The sequence below is a fragment of the Eurytemora carolleeae genome, unplaced genomic scaffold, assembly GCF_000591075.1.
Source record: "Eurytemora carolleeae unplaced genomic scaffold, Eaff_2.0 scaffold496, whole genome shotgun sequence".
Taxonomy (NCBI): Eukaryota; Metazoa; Arthropoda; class Copepoda; order Calanoida; family Temoridae; genus Eurytemora; species Eurytemora carolleeae.
This window is the reverse complement of record NW_019396422.1, coordinates 56,390-72,496: the sequence shown is the minus strand read 5'-3', so window position 1 is coordinate 72,496 and position 16,107 is coordinate 56,390. Positions and strand designations below refer to the sequence as shown.

Here is a 16,107-nt window from a genome sequence, read left to right as displayed (position 1 = left end):
ATGGATTATGTTTAAAATATTTAAATTATAATTATGATAAAAACTGTTGCTATGGATTAAGCATGGATTATGTTTATCATATTTAAATTATAATTATGATAAAAACTGTTGCTATGGATTAAACATGGATTATGTTTATCATATTTAAATTATAATTATGATAAAAACTGTTGCTATGGATTAAACATGGATTATGTTTATCATATTTAAATTATAATTATGATAAAAACTGGTGTTATGGATTAAACATGGATTATGTTTAAAATATTTAAATTATAATTACTATAGTTTGTTCATTATTTAAAAAGTAATGTGAAAACGTAAAGAAACACCCTTTGTTTTCTTTTTCAAACCTGGCCGTATTTCATAATTTATATAGATATGTAGAAAAACTTGATAATTAAATATTTACTATATTTACTATATTTAGCAATCATATATTTATAGTTCTTTTAATAGGTATTTGGAAATTTGGAGATAGTATAGAAAGTTAAATAGTTAGATAGTTAATACGTTATGTAGTTAGAAAGTTATATAGATATATCGTTAGGTAGATATATAGTTAGATAGTTACAAAGTTATATAGAAAGTTAGATAGTTAGAAAGTTATAAAGTTAGAAAGTTAGATAATATTAAAAAAGTTGGATACTTAAAAATTTTAAATCGAAAGTTGTATAGTTAGACAGTTGGATAGTTAGACAGTTGGATAGTTAGACAGTTGGATAGTTAGACAGACAGTTGGATAGTTAGACAGTTGGATAGTTAGACAGTTGGATAGTTAGACAGTTGGATAGTTAGACAGTTGGATAGTTAGATAGTTAGATAGTTGTATAGTTAGACAGTTGGATAGTTAGACAGTTGGATAGTTAGACAGTTGGATAACTAAATAATAAGATTGCTTAAAAGTTAGATAATTATAAATCTAGATAGTTTAAAGTTATAGAATTATAAAGTTGAACATTTTAAAATTTAGAAAGTTAGAAAGTCTAAAGTTAGATGGTGAACAAGTTGTAAGTTCAGATATTTAGAAAGTTTATGGTTAGATAGTTAAAGAGCTATACATTTAAATAGTTAGAAAATTTATAGTTATAAGTTTAGATAGTTAAAATGTTTATAGTTAGATAGTTAAAAAGTTATAAGTTTAAATTGTTAGAAATTTCATAGTTGGATAGTTAATATAAGTTTACATAGTTAGAAAGTCTATAGTTAGATAATGAACAAGTGATAAATTTAGATAATTGGAAAGTCTATAGTTAACAAGTTTAGAAGTTATATGGTTAGAAAGTCTATGTTAGATGGTAAACAAGTTTAGAAGTTAGATAGTTAGAAAGTCTATAGTTAGATAGTGAACAAGTGATAAATTTAGATAGTAAGAAAGTTTATAGTTAGATATAGTTAAAAAGCTATAGTTAGAAAGTTGATATGCTGGCTAATTAAAAAATGAGTTAGTTAGATGCCTAGTTAGAGTGATGAAGGTTATATAACTATGGTTTACCATGGTGGTGCCTATTATTAAGGATCAGGCCAATATATAAACTGCCTGTTATTAAACTCAGGGTCAAGGTTGATTACAGCTCCAGGCCTCATTTCTCCACATCTACCAAACTACACTGATTATTTAAAGGGACTGTACACGTAATTGTAAGTAACTCTTTATTTCCAGGGTGGCAGGTCAGATTCAAAACCTTAATGTGAATAGCAACAATGATATAGTTATTTTAGTTTTTCTTCAGACAAAAATATATTCCTCAATTGTGCAGAGACAAAGGTTTTAAGGACACCGTTGTGAATCGGACATGCTATCCTCCTTTAAATAGAGAGTTACTGGGGGGGGTCCAAAAATCGTATACTAGGAAATTACCGCTTAGGTTTTAAATATGACGAACTCTCACTTTCAATTCTGTATTTATGCCTTAAGACAAAAACGTATTTAACGTGTTAAGGAGCACTTGCATCGTCACAATATATCTTATAACTTTGCAAGATTTTAACCCTGGGTTTAAATTTTAACTCGTTGATTTTGGCGAACTAAATATTTAAACCCAGGGTTAAAATTCAGGTTTAAATTAATTCAGAAGTAGCATTAAAGTTGCAGCTTAACATTTAAGTCGTAACTTTTTGTTCTTTAGTTTTAGACTCTGGTTGCAACAATCTAAGGATTCAAAAATTAAGATTTTGGCAAGAAACAGTTAAATTAAAGTTAGAGTTAATGTTAAAGTTAAAGTTAAAGTTAAAGTTAAAGGTACACTTAAAGTTAAAGTTAACGCTAAAGTTAAAGTTAAAGTTAAAGTTAAAGGTAAAGGTAAAGTTAAAGTTAAAGTTAAAGTTAAAACTAAAGTTAAAGTTAAAGTTAAAGTTAAAATAAAAGTTAAAGTTAAAGTTAAGGTTAAAGTTAAAGGTAAAGTTAAAGTTAAAGTTAAAGTTAAAGGGATTTTTTAGCAGAACACTGAGACAAGAAGTTTGATGATTAATAATCAAAAATGCATCGTTATTTAACTCTAAATTTGTAAAACAGAACTAAGTTAAATCAAACTTAACGCTTTACTAGGAACCTTTTTTGAAGAAAAAAATTGGATACCAATCAAAATTATGAGGTGGATACGTTTTTATTCATTTATGTGTTGCAAACATCAGACTTAACAATATATAAAAGGAACTGAATAGAGAATACATGACATTTTTGTGATAATACTACTTTCATGATTTTATGGAAAATTAATATTTTTAAAGTTAAATTTATCGTTCTTTTACAATAACATAAAAAAGTATTCAGTGGCGTAAAGCTAAAAGAAGCTATAAAAGTTGTTTATTTGCTACAAATTGATAATCACAATTATAATAAAATCATAAAATAACGACTTAAAGAAGTTCGTAGTAAGATTTTGACTCCACTGGATATAACTGGAGGAATTTCAATTTCACTAGGGAGGGGTTTGGAAAATTGCTTTTTACAAGTTTAAACTTTCACGAAGGGTGATTTACATTCGACTGGAGGGATTCATATATCCTTTCTGGGGGTTTAAAATTCCACTGGAGGGATTTAGATTTCATACCTGGGGGTTTAAAATTCCATTGAAGGGATTCGGATATCCTTCCTGGGGGTTTAATATTACACTGGAGGGATTCATGTATCTTTCCTGGAGGTTTAATGTTCCACTGGAGAGATTCAGGTTTCCTTCCTGGAGGTTTAAAATTCCACTGGAGGGATTCAAATAGACCTTTCTGGAGGTTAAAAATTCCACTGGAGGGATTTCAATATACTTCCTGAGGGCTGGGTATACAATTCCGCTAGAGGGATTCGGATATCCATCCTGGGGGGTTTAAATTTCACTTGAGGGATTCAGATATTCTTCCTGGAGGTTTAAAATTCCACTGGAGGGATTCAAATCGACTTTTATGGAGGTTTAACATTTCACTGGAGGTATTCAGATATCCATCCTGAAAGTTTGAAATTCCACTGGAGAGATTCAGATCGACCTTTCTGGAGGTTTAAAATTCCACCGAAGGGATTCAGATATCCTTCCTGGAGGTTTAAACCTCCAGGAAGGATATCTGAATCCCTCCAGTCAAATATAAATCACCCTGCATAAAAACTTGTAAATATCGATTTTTAAACCTCTCCAGTGAAATTGAAATCCCGCCGGTGGTCTCCTGTAGAGTCAAAATCTTACTAAGAACTTCCGTGACTACAAAATAACGTTGAATTATGGGAATAAAGAAATAGTAAGTACAAAAGACGTGAGGAGGGTTAAAAATATGATTAAAAGATGAAAGATGGAGATGATTTAGGAAAATGAAAATGTTCTTGAGATGATTAAAGGAACTACATGTCAGATTTGCAATAGTTCCCTTTAAACCTTTCATTGAGCAAAAATAATGGAGTTATCCTTGTCGTTTTTCCATCAGAAATGATTATTTTCAATTGCTGTTCTCTGCATTGACTTGCGGATTTACATGCATCAAAGAAAATGAAGAAAATTTTGAGAATTAATTAATTAGACAGAAAAACGACGATATCCACTTTTTATAAATTTTAACAATGGAAAATGTAAATCACATAAAACTACATAGACACTTCATTTAAAAGTAAGCACGGAAGTCTTGGGGAGTTTGGATGGATAAGTTTGTCATCAAGGATTAGAAGGAGTATGAAGGATAAAGGATGAGGAAGAATATGGAGGATAAAGGATGAAGATAGGATGGATGAGCTTGTCATCTAGGATGAGGATCAGTATGAAAGATAAAGGATGAGGAGGAGTATGAGGGATAAAGGAGAAGAATGGATGAGCTTGTCATCCGGGATGAGGATAAAAGATGAGGAGAGGATGGAGGAGCTTGTCATCTATGATGAGGAGTAGTATAAAGAGATAAAGGATGAGGAGGAGTATGAAGGATAAAAGATGAGGAGAGGATGAATGAGCTTGTCATCTAGGATGAGGAGGAGTATGAAGAGATAAAGGATCTGCTGGAAAGAATCCTGACATGATCTCTGTTCCTGCAGAATCCTTCATAAATATTGGATATTTATAATCTATTGGATAATCCACCATCACGTCCACATCAGGGATACACATCTTCGCATGCTCTCTACTCATATATATTTATTTGAAATATTCCCATAAAAATTTGAAATATTCCCATAAAAATTTGAAATATTCCCATAAACAGTTGAAATAATCCCATAAACATTTGAACTAATCCCATAAACATTTGAAATATTCCCATTAACATTTGAAATAATCCCATAAACATTTGAAATAATCCCATAAACATTCAGAATAATCCCATAAACATTTTAAATAATCTTATAAAAAATTAAAATAAGCCCATAAACATTTGAAATAATCCCATAAACATTTGAAATAATCCCATAAACATTTGAAATAAATCCCATAAACATTTGAAATAAGCCCATAAACATTTGAAGCAAATTCAAAAACATTTGAAATAAATCCATAAACATTTGAAATAATCCCATACACCCCTCCCCCTTTACAGGTTTAGGTTGGGGGAATGCCCTCTTGCCCCCCCTATATACGCCCTTGGTCGTAGACCAATTTTATATGTCTTAAATGAAACCTAAAAATTTGTCCACAATACTACATATTCAGTTCAACCACCATACATTGCCGGTCACTCCCTTTTAAAGTGTTTTATTGCAGTCCCACAATAAACTTTTTTTTATAAAAAAAAATAATATATTCCTGATACAGAGGCCCCACAAAGTATTTATCCTCGATGAACCCCGCACTGATAAAACAAAATTAAAATAATTTTTATTATTTTTGAAAAAAATTGTATTTTTAATTTAAATTTAAGACGCACTCCATTTTGAAAATTTGCTATTTTTTCAGATTATTGAAAGCTTTCGGGAAATGTTAAAGAAATGTATCACAATAATGAAAAAAGGGAGGGTTACGAATCGGAAATTGATGGCCCTCTTGAAATGGGATGTCACTACAAATTACAAGAACAGCCTCTTAAAGGCTACACTAAAACTAAACTAAACTAAACTAAAGTTCAAAGCAAAAAGTCAAATTTTGTTTTATTCCTGGTTCTGGGTCTTCAGGTGTTGGTGTCTCATTTTCCTAAATAATACAATAATATTATATATATAAATATACATATTTGTTTTGTCTAAAATTTTTTTAACCTGTTGCTTTGGTGTTCCGACCCTACTAGGAGGCCCAGAGCTATCCTCAACCCCCTAAAAATAGTAAAATTCATGCGTTGGATAAAATCAATTATAATTGTTTAGAGCTTTAAACTCTGATACAAACCAGTGTAAAAGGACTGTACGCGTCATTTTAAGTTATCCTGCGTGACAATGACATGACAATGACATGACAATGACATGACAATGACATGACAATGACATGACAATGACATGACAATGACATGACAATGACATGACAATGACATGACAATGACATGACAATGACATGACAATGACATGACAATGACATGAACATGCCCGATTAACAGTGATTCTCTTGAAACCTTAATCAGATCAAAAGTGTGAAAGATACCGTCGTTTTTCTAACTCAAAAAGTGTTTATTTCTGTGAAACTGCAAACAAAAATAAACAGTTTAAAGAAACAAAAACATTGATCTATAATTCTAACTTGAAATTACACTTACAGTCTCTTAAAAAGGGATATTGATGACTCTATTATTGCAAATATCAAGGACAACAATTAATAAAAAGCTAAGCAATATTTTAACTACTCAGCTATAGTTAAACCACTTCTCTTGAACCACTTCTCTTGAACTGGACCCATGTGGTTCAACTACATCTACGTAGTTCAATTTGGTTTCAATTTTTATAAAACCTGGTCTGAGTATGCATTATGTACCTGATCTATTGATGTTCTTCTACTTTTTGGTTGCCCTGGAGGAAGAGGAGGTACAGAAGCCCAACCTGGTGCTCGCGTACCTGGAAAATAGGTCAAAGGTATTTTCCCAAAGGTATTTTCCCAAAGGTGACTTCCCCAATGGACAACTTTTCAAGTGACTTCCCAAATCTGCAATTTCCCAAGCCGCAACTTCCCAAAGGTTAGGAATTATGTCTTCATGAGGCACCGCAGCCTGCAATGGGTTGGGAGGCGAGCACTACGGCTAGAACAAACAAGAGGCCGAGCGCTGCATTTAGGACAGCCTTGGGAAGTTGACGCTTGGTAAAATTGCACATTTGGGAAGTTGCCACTCGGGAAAATACATTTGAGAAGTTGCCGCTTGGGGATGCCATTGGGAAAGTGCCTAACATTGTACATGTACATGAGGTGAAAACTGTTGTGTACAAAGGCGTTAACCCTCAGTCTTAAATGTTTAATCTCACCAGGTTGTGCCGCGTCACAAGCTGCCTGGGGGCGTGCGCCAAAGATAATTTTAAAGATCTGATTTGCGCTCTTTTTGTTTATACACCGTACAAACATTCTCTAGGTCTCAAATGATCTCTAAAAGTTGTTCTCTACAATACTGATCTCTCATCTCAACTACCATGTCTAGCCAGACACTCACTTTAATAAATAAAAATCAGAATGATGACTGAATAATACCTTTGCCAGCTTTAGGTAGATACTGAGGACTATTTTCTCCCTGAGATCGCATACTAGATACTCGGCGTAGATTTACTGTCTTCTTTACTTCATCTTTATCAATTCATTTCTATACATTGAGTCAGGAAATAACTTCTGAGCAACCAGAGCTGAGTCTGAATTTAATGATTTTGAGTCGCGTCTCAAATCCCACAAAACCGGTTTCAATTAAGCGCCGGTTTAAATCTTGAAACATTGAATACGATTTTCAGTAGAACCCACCATATTTGATCCGTTGCTTAAAATGCCGCGGCTCAAATTCTTTAAATTCGGCCTCAGGTGGGAGGGGGGGTGCATGCCCATTTGACTCACACTCAACTATAAGCACAACCTTTTGGAGAAGGTCAAATATTTTTGCGGCATTCTTGGTGCCCTTTTGAGACCTCGGAGCTTCTATATATTTTGTTACATATTAGAAATTCAAAAAAATTTTCTTCCTCTTATTAATATTAGCTTTTCAGTAAAAAGGGTTATGATTAAAACCTGTAATATATTAATCTGAAAAAAAATGACAAGCTGTTATCCATTATAAGTTCCAGAATAAAATCCTTGTTTCGGTTCAAAATAAAAGAAAAAACAAATCCGAGAATTTTAGAAACAACTTTCCAAGTTTTTTTAATTAATAAAGTTTTTTTAAAAGAAATAATTTCCTGCTGCAGCTGTGCTCGGTGGTCTACACCCTTCATTCTTTCCTGTATTAATAAATCTATATATAAAGTTGTAGTCTCTGTTTGTCTGTCTGTTTGTTTGTTTGTCCGATCATAACTCAGGAACCCCTGGACCAATTTGCCTCAAATTTTGATTGGGGAACTCGGGAGACCCACGAGAATGTTCTTAGCTTGGTTTTTAGATTCTAAGTTAAGTGGTAGCGTACAGACTTCGACAAAAGGAAAACATCTGTCACGTTTAGCTCTACCATTAATGCATATTAGCGCAAATCTAACTGAAGTGACAATTATTTAAACAGAACAATATAAAAAAGCTACTATATTCCTTATTATCATACTGATTTAAAGGATAAACTAGTTCTGGCACTTTCATGGTACAGTCCCTATATCTCTGTAACTTGATGGTTTAAATTCAGGATATTCCAAGCTTTGACCATTCGATCTAGCAGATCTAGCAGATCTAGCAGATCTAGCAGAATTCACAGATCAAAATATTAAATGTCTACATCATTGAGTTGCAACAATACAAGTATTAAAAAAGTTGAGGTAAGTATAAAGTTTTTAAAACAGATTATATAAAATACCATTTTAAATGATTGCGCAAGTTCTAAACCTACCTAAGTCTCCGGATGATTGTTTTCTATTAGCAAATGATCCAGCCCGTCTCAGTACATCACCCTACACAGTAGAAAGTAAAGTATATCGAATAATATATCCAGAGATAAGAGAATACAGAGATCTATTAAACGCTGAAAATGCGATATTTTCCACAGCAGGTTTCTATTCTGGAGTACGCGACCAAAAAACAGACGTCTGTATTCAGGGATATTTAAGGATCCTTTGAATACGAAAAACAAAACCTTCAAAAATACACCAAACTCAAAAATGTAATGTTTTATGTTAAAAGTTATATTATTTCTTTGAAAAATGTAAAAGTTAACTCCTGAATGGGTATTATATGCAACAAAAGGTGGCCGTTTGATTGAAGTCAAAACCCTTTCGTGGAAATGTAGCATGGCGTGCTGGGACACTAAAGGCCTGCTTAGCCTATCCAAGCAGAGCTTATGACCAGTTTGTGTATATCTAGTCTGTGATTATTTCTTTACTCTAAATGTTAGATATAGGGTTACCCACAAAGGATGAAACTTCAGGGGACAAATCCTCTAACCTTCTTTTTCTCTGGATAGTAGAAATATGATCCCCAGACTGATGAAACTAGATCACTTGTATGTTCATGCTCAGCTGGGTATCCGACCATACCCTGATTAATAAAGTAGTAATCTTTGTTTGTCTCTCTGTTTGTTTGGATGTCTGATCCTAACTCAGGAAACCCTTGACCGATTTGCCTCACATTTTGGTTGGGAAACTTTGTAGAACAACGGGAATGTTTTTAGTTTGCTTCAACAGTTCTAAGTAAAGTGAGTTGACTCTAGGGAAAACTTAAAGCAAAGCTGGGTTCCGAAGCTATGTAGGTTTAATAAGATATTTATTCAGAAGACAACTTTATATCATCGTCAATACAGTTTTATACTTTTTGGGTCTTATCATAATAATCACTCAAAATTAAAATATTAATACCAAAAATTGATGATTTTTTTCAAAATTATTCTAGAAATAAACATACCTCTGCCATTAATTCCTCCGAAACCGAAACTACTTCTATAGTTTTCGTAAATTTACACGGAGCCAGAATATCCTGCAGACCAACCTTGCTCAAAATTAATTCCAGAAATCGTGTCTCCTGTAAATCCTAATCTTGAGTCGTGTATCATCATGCTGTATTCTGTGTATCCTGTGTATCATGTGTATCATGTATTCTGAATCCTGTATCATGTATCATGTATCATAAATCTGTATCATGTATCATGTACATGTATCATGTATTATGTATCATGTATCATGTATTATGTATCCTGCATCATGTATCATGTACCATGTATCATGTATCATGTATCATGTATCATGTATCATGTATCATGTATCATGTATCATGTATCATGTATCTTGTATCTATGGGTTCAATCCCCCCCCCAAAGAATAAAAGAATGGAGTTATATAACAGTCTGCACAGACCAAACTATAAATCAGAAAATGAGTAAAATTACAAATTGAACAATTTCCTGGAAATATAAATCATTATATTTCCGAGCCGAGCCTAAACACCAGAACATCAAAGGTTTTAAAAGGAGCAAAGTTAATTCTAACCAAAAGAATAATTTATCAAATATATTCGGAGGAGCGGGGAGGGGAGGATTTGCTTTTTGATTAACCCTATCAAAATTAGGGGGGGGATATGTTTTACTCCCCCCCTGTAATTTTTCTCCATAACTTAAAAACGACTTACGCTGTTAAACGCTCAAATTTTCTGACTTTTTTAACCTGATAGTTGTAAAAAAATTTTGCAAACAAAAACCTTTGTTTTCATCGGATTAGGTGGACGGTCAAACGGCTGTTTTAAAAAATAAAAAATAGTCAATAATATTTTTATTAACCAAGCTACAGAGCTAAAATTCATAGTTTAAAAAGCCCTTGAAAAATGGATGCAATAAAAAGTGTCACATATAAAAACTTTTAAAAAAAAGAAAAATTTTTAACATTTCTCTGACGTACTTTTTAAACGTTTTTTTTGAACCTAAAAAAATGTGTTAAGAATAAAATGGCCATAACAAACTGGACTACAGAGACATGTTTTACATTCCCATATCTCAATTATAAACCCACCCCCCCTCCCATGTTTATTATGAACAATCTGGATAGGATCAAGTCATGAGTCACTACAATCTTTAAAGAGAAAAAAGTGCAGTACTTAATCTAATATTGTTGGACAATAAGGATGCCAAAAAATAGCTTCAACCTTAGGTTTAATTTTCTAAAGATTTGTAAAAAAGTTCACAATGAACTTGACCTTTAGATTCACAAGAAATTTGACCTTATAATCACCTGGAAATTGATCTTTACATTGACAAGGAGTTTATTAGAGATCAAGCTTAGATCTAACAAAATTTGAAATCTATCTAAAATATTGTTTTAAACAACTGTGACTGTGTGAGCAAGTATTCCTGAAGCACGTTATCACCAAAGTATAAACTAGCGCTGGGTTCCCATTCAGTTGCGTATTCAAAAAATTCGTTGAGATCATGCCAGTTCCCCTTAAATAGAAAACAAAAATATTAAAATTATTAAATTATTTTAATTACTATTTTGATTTTTGTAAATCTTATAATCTTCAGAGCATATAAAAACAGTGGTAGGCGATCATATAAATACATCGACTATGACGTTTTTATTTAAGTTTTGATTGTTAACATGCTTTTATGAATTACAAGTTTACAAGTAATCAAAGAGCAGTTTTTTTAATTGCAAGCTTCTCTTGACTTCTATGTTTATATGTATCCATGCTGCTATCTAGCTTGATATAAAACTACATTTAAATCAAAAGTCGTCTTCATTGTTTTGATATAATCGCTTACCACTGTTTAAGAACAAATCCTAGTTTTCATAAACAGACAATATATGATGTTCAACAGTTCGAACCCCCTATATTGGTGCAGAGTATGGGTTTCTACCTGTAAAACCTGTACCTGGGAATAATAATGATGAGTCCCAAGCTCATCCCACCCAGTAAAGGACTCCACTTCCTTCTCTCCATTCAACTTCCAAAATGGTCGCCTAAACAAATCAAAACCTGGAACTCTAAACGTAATTTCAAGTGACCCTCCATACAAAGATACAATGCCGGGTTAAAGCTTCGTCTGATTAAGTATGAATAAATTATATTTCAATGTTTATAATATATAGGAATTATCAGAATTAATTACTTTGCTTGAAATTACGCTTAAATACAGTCCCGTTGATTAACTTAAAGAAATTCAAATTAAAATCATTTCTAATGATCCCTGTATTATATTTTGTTGAACATATTTATAATTTTCTAATGATATATATTTAAGAATCTTTTATATCTGAAATGATCCGAGAAAAAAACAGCAGCTTGAAAAAGTAAAAAAAATAACTACTTATATATATAGGACGAAACACTGTGTCTATGGATATCATATCCTCGTTTAGTCCACTGAACTTAAGTACTGTGTGGTTAATGCATAGGTTTACTAATTAGCATTATGCAAGGCCCTCAACTCTTGTAATGAGTTGGTTGTGTCTATGGATACATAAATATACATGTTGATAACAAAGATAACTTCTTTAAACAGTGTACACACTACACGATACACCTTTTAGCCTGGTTGAGCTGTGGGGGGTTGCTTTATACATTTGTACTGCAGGAAACTTAGGTTTAGTTTAACCTATTATTTTTTATTTATTTCTCCAGAACCCTATAATAATTATAAATTTTCTTTAGTCATATTAGACTTGAGAATCATGGCTGTCTGATTTCTTAAAGTTAAAGATTGGAAGAGTTTTCAGGTTTTTACTGATTAAACGTCAAAATATGTCAATCATGCAGCAGGGAAAAATACAGACAGATGGATAATCAAGATACTAATGCAAGGAAAGTTATTTCGTATGTGTACGCATTTTTTGTACTGCAGTGTGCTGTCTTTGGGCGGAAAAGTAAACACAAGACGGATTCCACAGCCTGACATGGAATCCATTTTCACAAAAATAATTTATGAAATATTCTGGTCATAGAAAACTATCATGTACGAATTATCAAAATTATCAAAATTAAATGCTTTAATACTCCTCGGATACTAAACGAACACTGATGCATCTATTCTTGTTTAAAAATTCCAGAAGCAACTGGTTTCAATATGTACGCAAAGTATACACAACCGCAATTAACTTTCCTTGCATTAGTACCTTGTAGATAATGATGAAAATTATAACATCTAAAAATAGATGCCAGGACAAACTCCGGAAATACAAACTTCGCTAATACAAACTCCGTAAATATAAACTTCGGTAAAACGAACTCCGGAATTACAAACTTCGGTAGTACAAACTCCAGAAATACAAACTTCGGTAGTACAAACTCCGGAAATACAAACCCGGAAAAAACAATTACGGAAATATAAACTTCGGTAGTACAACTTCGGTAATACAAACTCCGGAAATACAAACTCCGGAAATACAAACTTCGCTAATACAAACTCCGGAAATATAAAATTCGGTAATACAAACTCCTGACTTACAAACTTTGGTAGTACAAACTCCGGAAATACAAACTTCGGTAGTACAAACTCCGGAAATACAAAGACGGAAAACAATTCCGGAAATGCAAACTTCGGTAGTACAAACTTCGGAAATACAAACTCCGGAAATGCAAACTCCAAAAGCACAAAATCCGGAATTTAGAACTCCGGAAGTACAAACTCCGGAAATACAAACTCTAGAAAAACAAACTTCAGAAAAACAAACTCTTGAAATACAAACTCTGGAAATTAAAACTACGGAAGTACAAACTCCGGAAATAAAAACTCTAGAAAAACAAACTCTTGAAATACAAACTCTGGAAATTAAAACTACGGAAGAACAAAACTTCGGAAAACTAAAATTCCGTAAATTAAAACTCCGTAAGTACTTAAATTCCGTAAATTAAAACCGAAATGAATGAAAAGATCAAACTTTAGTGAATTATTTAGGTCGGGCATCAGAGGCACTGCAGGCTACAAGGAAGCTAAACACTGCGGTCAGCACAACCTGGGGGCCGTGGGAAAAAATTCTGTAGTCTTATATCAGAGCTTTGTACGTCCAAAGTATGCTTTAAAAAGTTAGATTGGGTTAGCAGCCTGGGCCTACCTATCAATGAAAAAAGAAGGTTTCCTAGCGAAGAATATTACAATATCAAACAATTCCATCCAGTCTTCACCCAGAGCATAGGACGCTACGTGAGAGGCAAAATCAACATGACTCCCTAAATATGTTAGTTAACATTGGGTGACATAAAATAATTTGATCTTTTGTGAGGAAGGTCAGGAAGGTCAGGTAGGTCAGGTAAGTAAGGTAGGTCAGGTAAGTAAGATAGGTCAGAAAGGTCAGGTAGGTCAGGTAGGTCAGGTAGGTCAGGTAGGTCAGGGAGGTCATGGAAGTCAGGTAGGTCAGGTAGGTCAGGTAGATCAGGTAAGTAATGTAGGCCAGGTAGTTCAGGTAGGTCAAGTAGGTCAGGAAGGCGAGGTAGGTCAGGTAGGTCAGGTAGGTCAGGTTTAAAACACCTGTTATTACGTATAGAAATTTTCCATTCTCTCTGAGCATCTTTAACCAATCCCTTAACTCAATTTATAAAATTCTTTAAACGTGAGAACTTCATCAAAGATGCTTTTTTCAACAAATAAACAAATACTACATTCGGGTGGAAAAGGAATTGAGTTTTGTCACAAACTCTGATTTTCTTACCCTTATATCTTTGGAACCAGATTTTGTAGACCTTTAATATTTCAAACTATGAATTCTGTTTGGTCACTACATCTAAGTTTGAAATATTAAAGGTTTGGAACATAGGGTTCCAAAGATATAGGGATTATAAAATCACAGTTTTGTGTCAAAACTCAGTTCCTTTGAATTTAATTTAGGTTTTTAAATTTTTAGAATTTTTATTTCCTAAACTCTGGTCTCCGCTTCAGGATAAACTTCTCCGGGTGAGCCTAAAAAAACAGTTTAATGAGAATCCCTCAATAAAAATGGCAAAAACAGATTTGCCATTATTCTATAATTACCAGAATAACGCTATAGGAAGACAACCTTTCATTAATCTTAATCTATTCCATTAATCTCTGTTTTTGTTGAAAACGATTTAACAATATTACACACCACTTATTTTAAAAAAAATTTATGTAGACTTATCTCTAAAAGTGTCCTTTTCTTTTAAAAAGTATGCACAACCCATTATATCTAGGAAGTATTCATCTACCTTTATATCTAGGAAGTATCCATCTACCTTTATTTCTGGAAAGTATTCATCTACCTTTATATCTAGGAAGTATTCATCTACCTTTATTTCTGGAAAGTATTCATCTACCTTTATTTCTCTGGAAAGTATCCATCTACCTTTATCTCTGGAAAGTATCTATATACCTTCATCTCTGGAAAGTATCCATCTACCTTTATCTCTGTAAAGTATCCACCTACCTTTATCTCTGGAAAGTATCTACCTAGCTTTATCTCTGGAAAGTATCTACCTACCTTTATCTCTGGAAAGTATCTATATACCTTTATCTCTGTAAAGTATCTAACTACTTTTATCTCTGGAAAGTATCCATCTACCTTAATCTCTGGAAAGTATCTATATACCTTTATCTCTGGAAAGTATCTATCTGCCTTTATCTCTGTAAAGTGTCCACCTACCTTTATCTCTGGAAAGTATCCACCTACCTTTATCTCTGTAAAGTATCCACCTACCTTTATCTCTGGAAAGTATCCATCTACCTTTATCTCTGGAAAGTATCTATATACCTTTATCTCTGTAAAGAATCTATCTACCTTTATCTCTGGAAAGTATCTATATACCTTTATCTCTGGAAAGTATTCATCTACCTTTATCTCTGTAAAGTATCTATCTATTTATCTCTGTAAAGTATCTATCTACTTTTATCTCTGGAAAGTATCTATATACCTTTATCTCTGTAAAGTATCTATCTATCTTTATCTCTGTAAAGTATCTATCTACTTTTATCTCTGTAAAGTATCTATCTACCTTTATCTCTGGAAAGTATCTATCTACCTTTATCTCTGGAAAGTATCCATCTACCTTTATCTCTGTAAAGTATCTATCTACCTTTATCTCTGGAAAGTATCTATATACCTTTACATCTGGAAAGTATTCATCTACCTTTATCTCTGGATGGTATCCATCTACCTTTATCTCTGGAAAGTATCCATATACCTTTACATCTAGAAAGTATTCATCTACTTTTATCTCTGGAAAGTATTCATCTACCTTTATCTCTGTAAAGTATCTATCTACCTTCATCTCTGAAAAATATCCATCTATTTTTATCTCTGGAAAGTATCCATATACCTTTATCTCTGGAAAGTATTCATCTACCTTTATCTCTGGAAAGTATCTATCTACCTTTATCTCTGGAAAGTATCTATATACCTTTATCTCTGGAAAGTATTCATCTACCTTTATCTCTGTAAAGTATCTATCTACCTTTATCTCTGGAAAGTATCTATATACCTTTATCTCTGGAAAGTATCCACCCTGATCTACAGCAAATTGTGTCCTAGTAAACATTTCCTTCATTCCGTCCAAAACATCTAAAGGGAAAAATGTGATTTAAAGAAGCTGTAGAGTGTAAAGTGTAGAGTGAGAGTGTATAGTGTAGAGTGTAGAGTGTAGAGCGTAGAGTGTAGAGTGTAGAGTGTAGAGTGTAGAGTGTAGA

The 16,107-nt window shown here is 32.9% G+C and overlaps 1 protein-coding gene across 1 annotated transcript in view; it reads right to left on the bottom strand.

Moving 5' to 3' along the window:
- Positions 1 to 3,527: 3,527 nt before the first annotated feature.
- Positions 3,528 to 16,107, bottom strand: part of LOC111702993 (5'-nucleotidase domain-containing protein 1) — a 22,120-nt gene continuing 9,540 nt past the window's right edge. Inside the window, exons 9-24 of the mRNA XM_023474828.1 lie at positions 15,903 to 15,982; positions 14,324 to 14,367; positions 13,939 to 13,991; positions 13,526 to 13,640; positions 11,347 to 11,434; positions 10,825 to 10,914; positions 9,390 to 9,461; positions 8,934 to 9,026; positions 8,383 to 8,443; positions 7,748 to 7,789; positions 7,059 to 7,151; positions 6,357 to 6,436; positions 5,654 to 5,707; positions 5,552 to 5,588; positions 5,205 to 5,250; positions 3,528 to 4,587 (exon numbers count right to left, since the gene is read on the bottom strand). Coding sequence (XP_023330596.1) covers positions 4,425 to 4,587; positions 5,205 to 5,250; positions 5,552 to 5,588; positions 5,654 to 5,707; positions 6,357 to 6,436; positions 7,059 to 7,151; positions 7,748 to 7,789; positions 8,383 to 8,443; positions 8,934 to 9,026; positions 9,390 to 9,461; positions 10,825 to 10,914; positions 11,347 to 11,434; positions 13,526 to 13,640; positions 13,939 to 13,991; positions 14,324 to 14,367; positions 15,903 to 15,982 — 1,211 coding nt within the window. The 3' untranslated portion in view covers positions 3,528 to 4,424. The remainder of the gene's footprint in view (positions 4,588 to 5,204; positions 5,251 to 5,551; positions 5,589 to 5,653; positions 5,708 to 6,356; positions 6,437 to 7,058; positions 7,152 to 7,747; positions 7,790 to 8,382; positions 8,444 to 8,933; positions 9,027 to 9,389; positions 9,462 to 10,824; positions 10,915 to 11,346; positions 11,435 to 13,525; positions 13,641 to 13,938; positions 13,992 to 14,323; positions 14,368 to 15,902; positions 15,983 to 16,107) is intronic.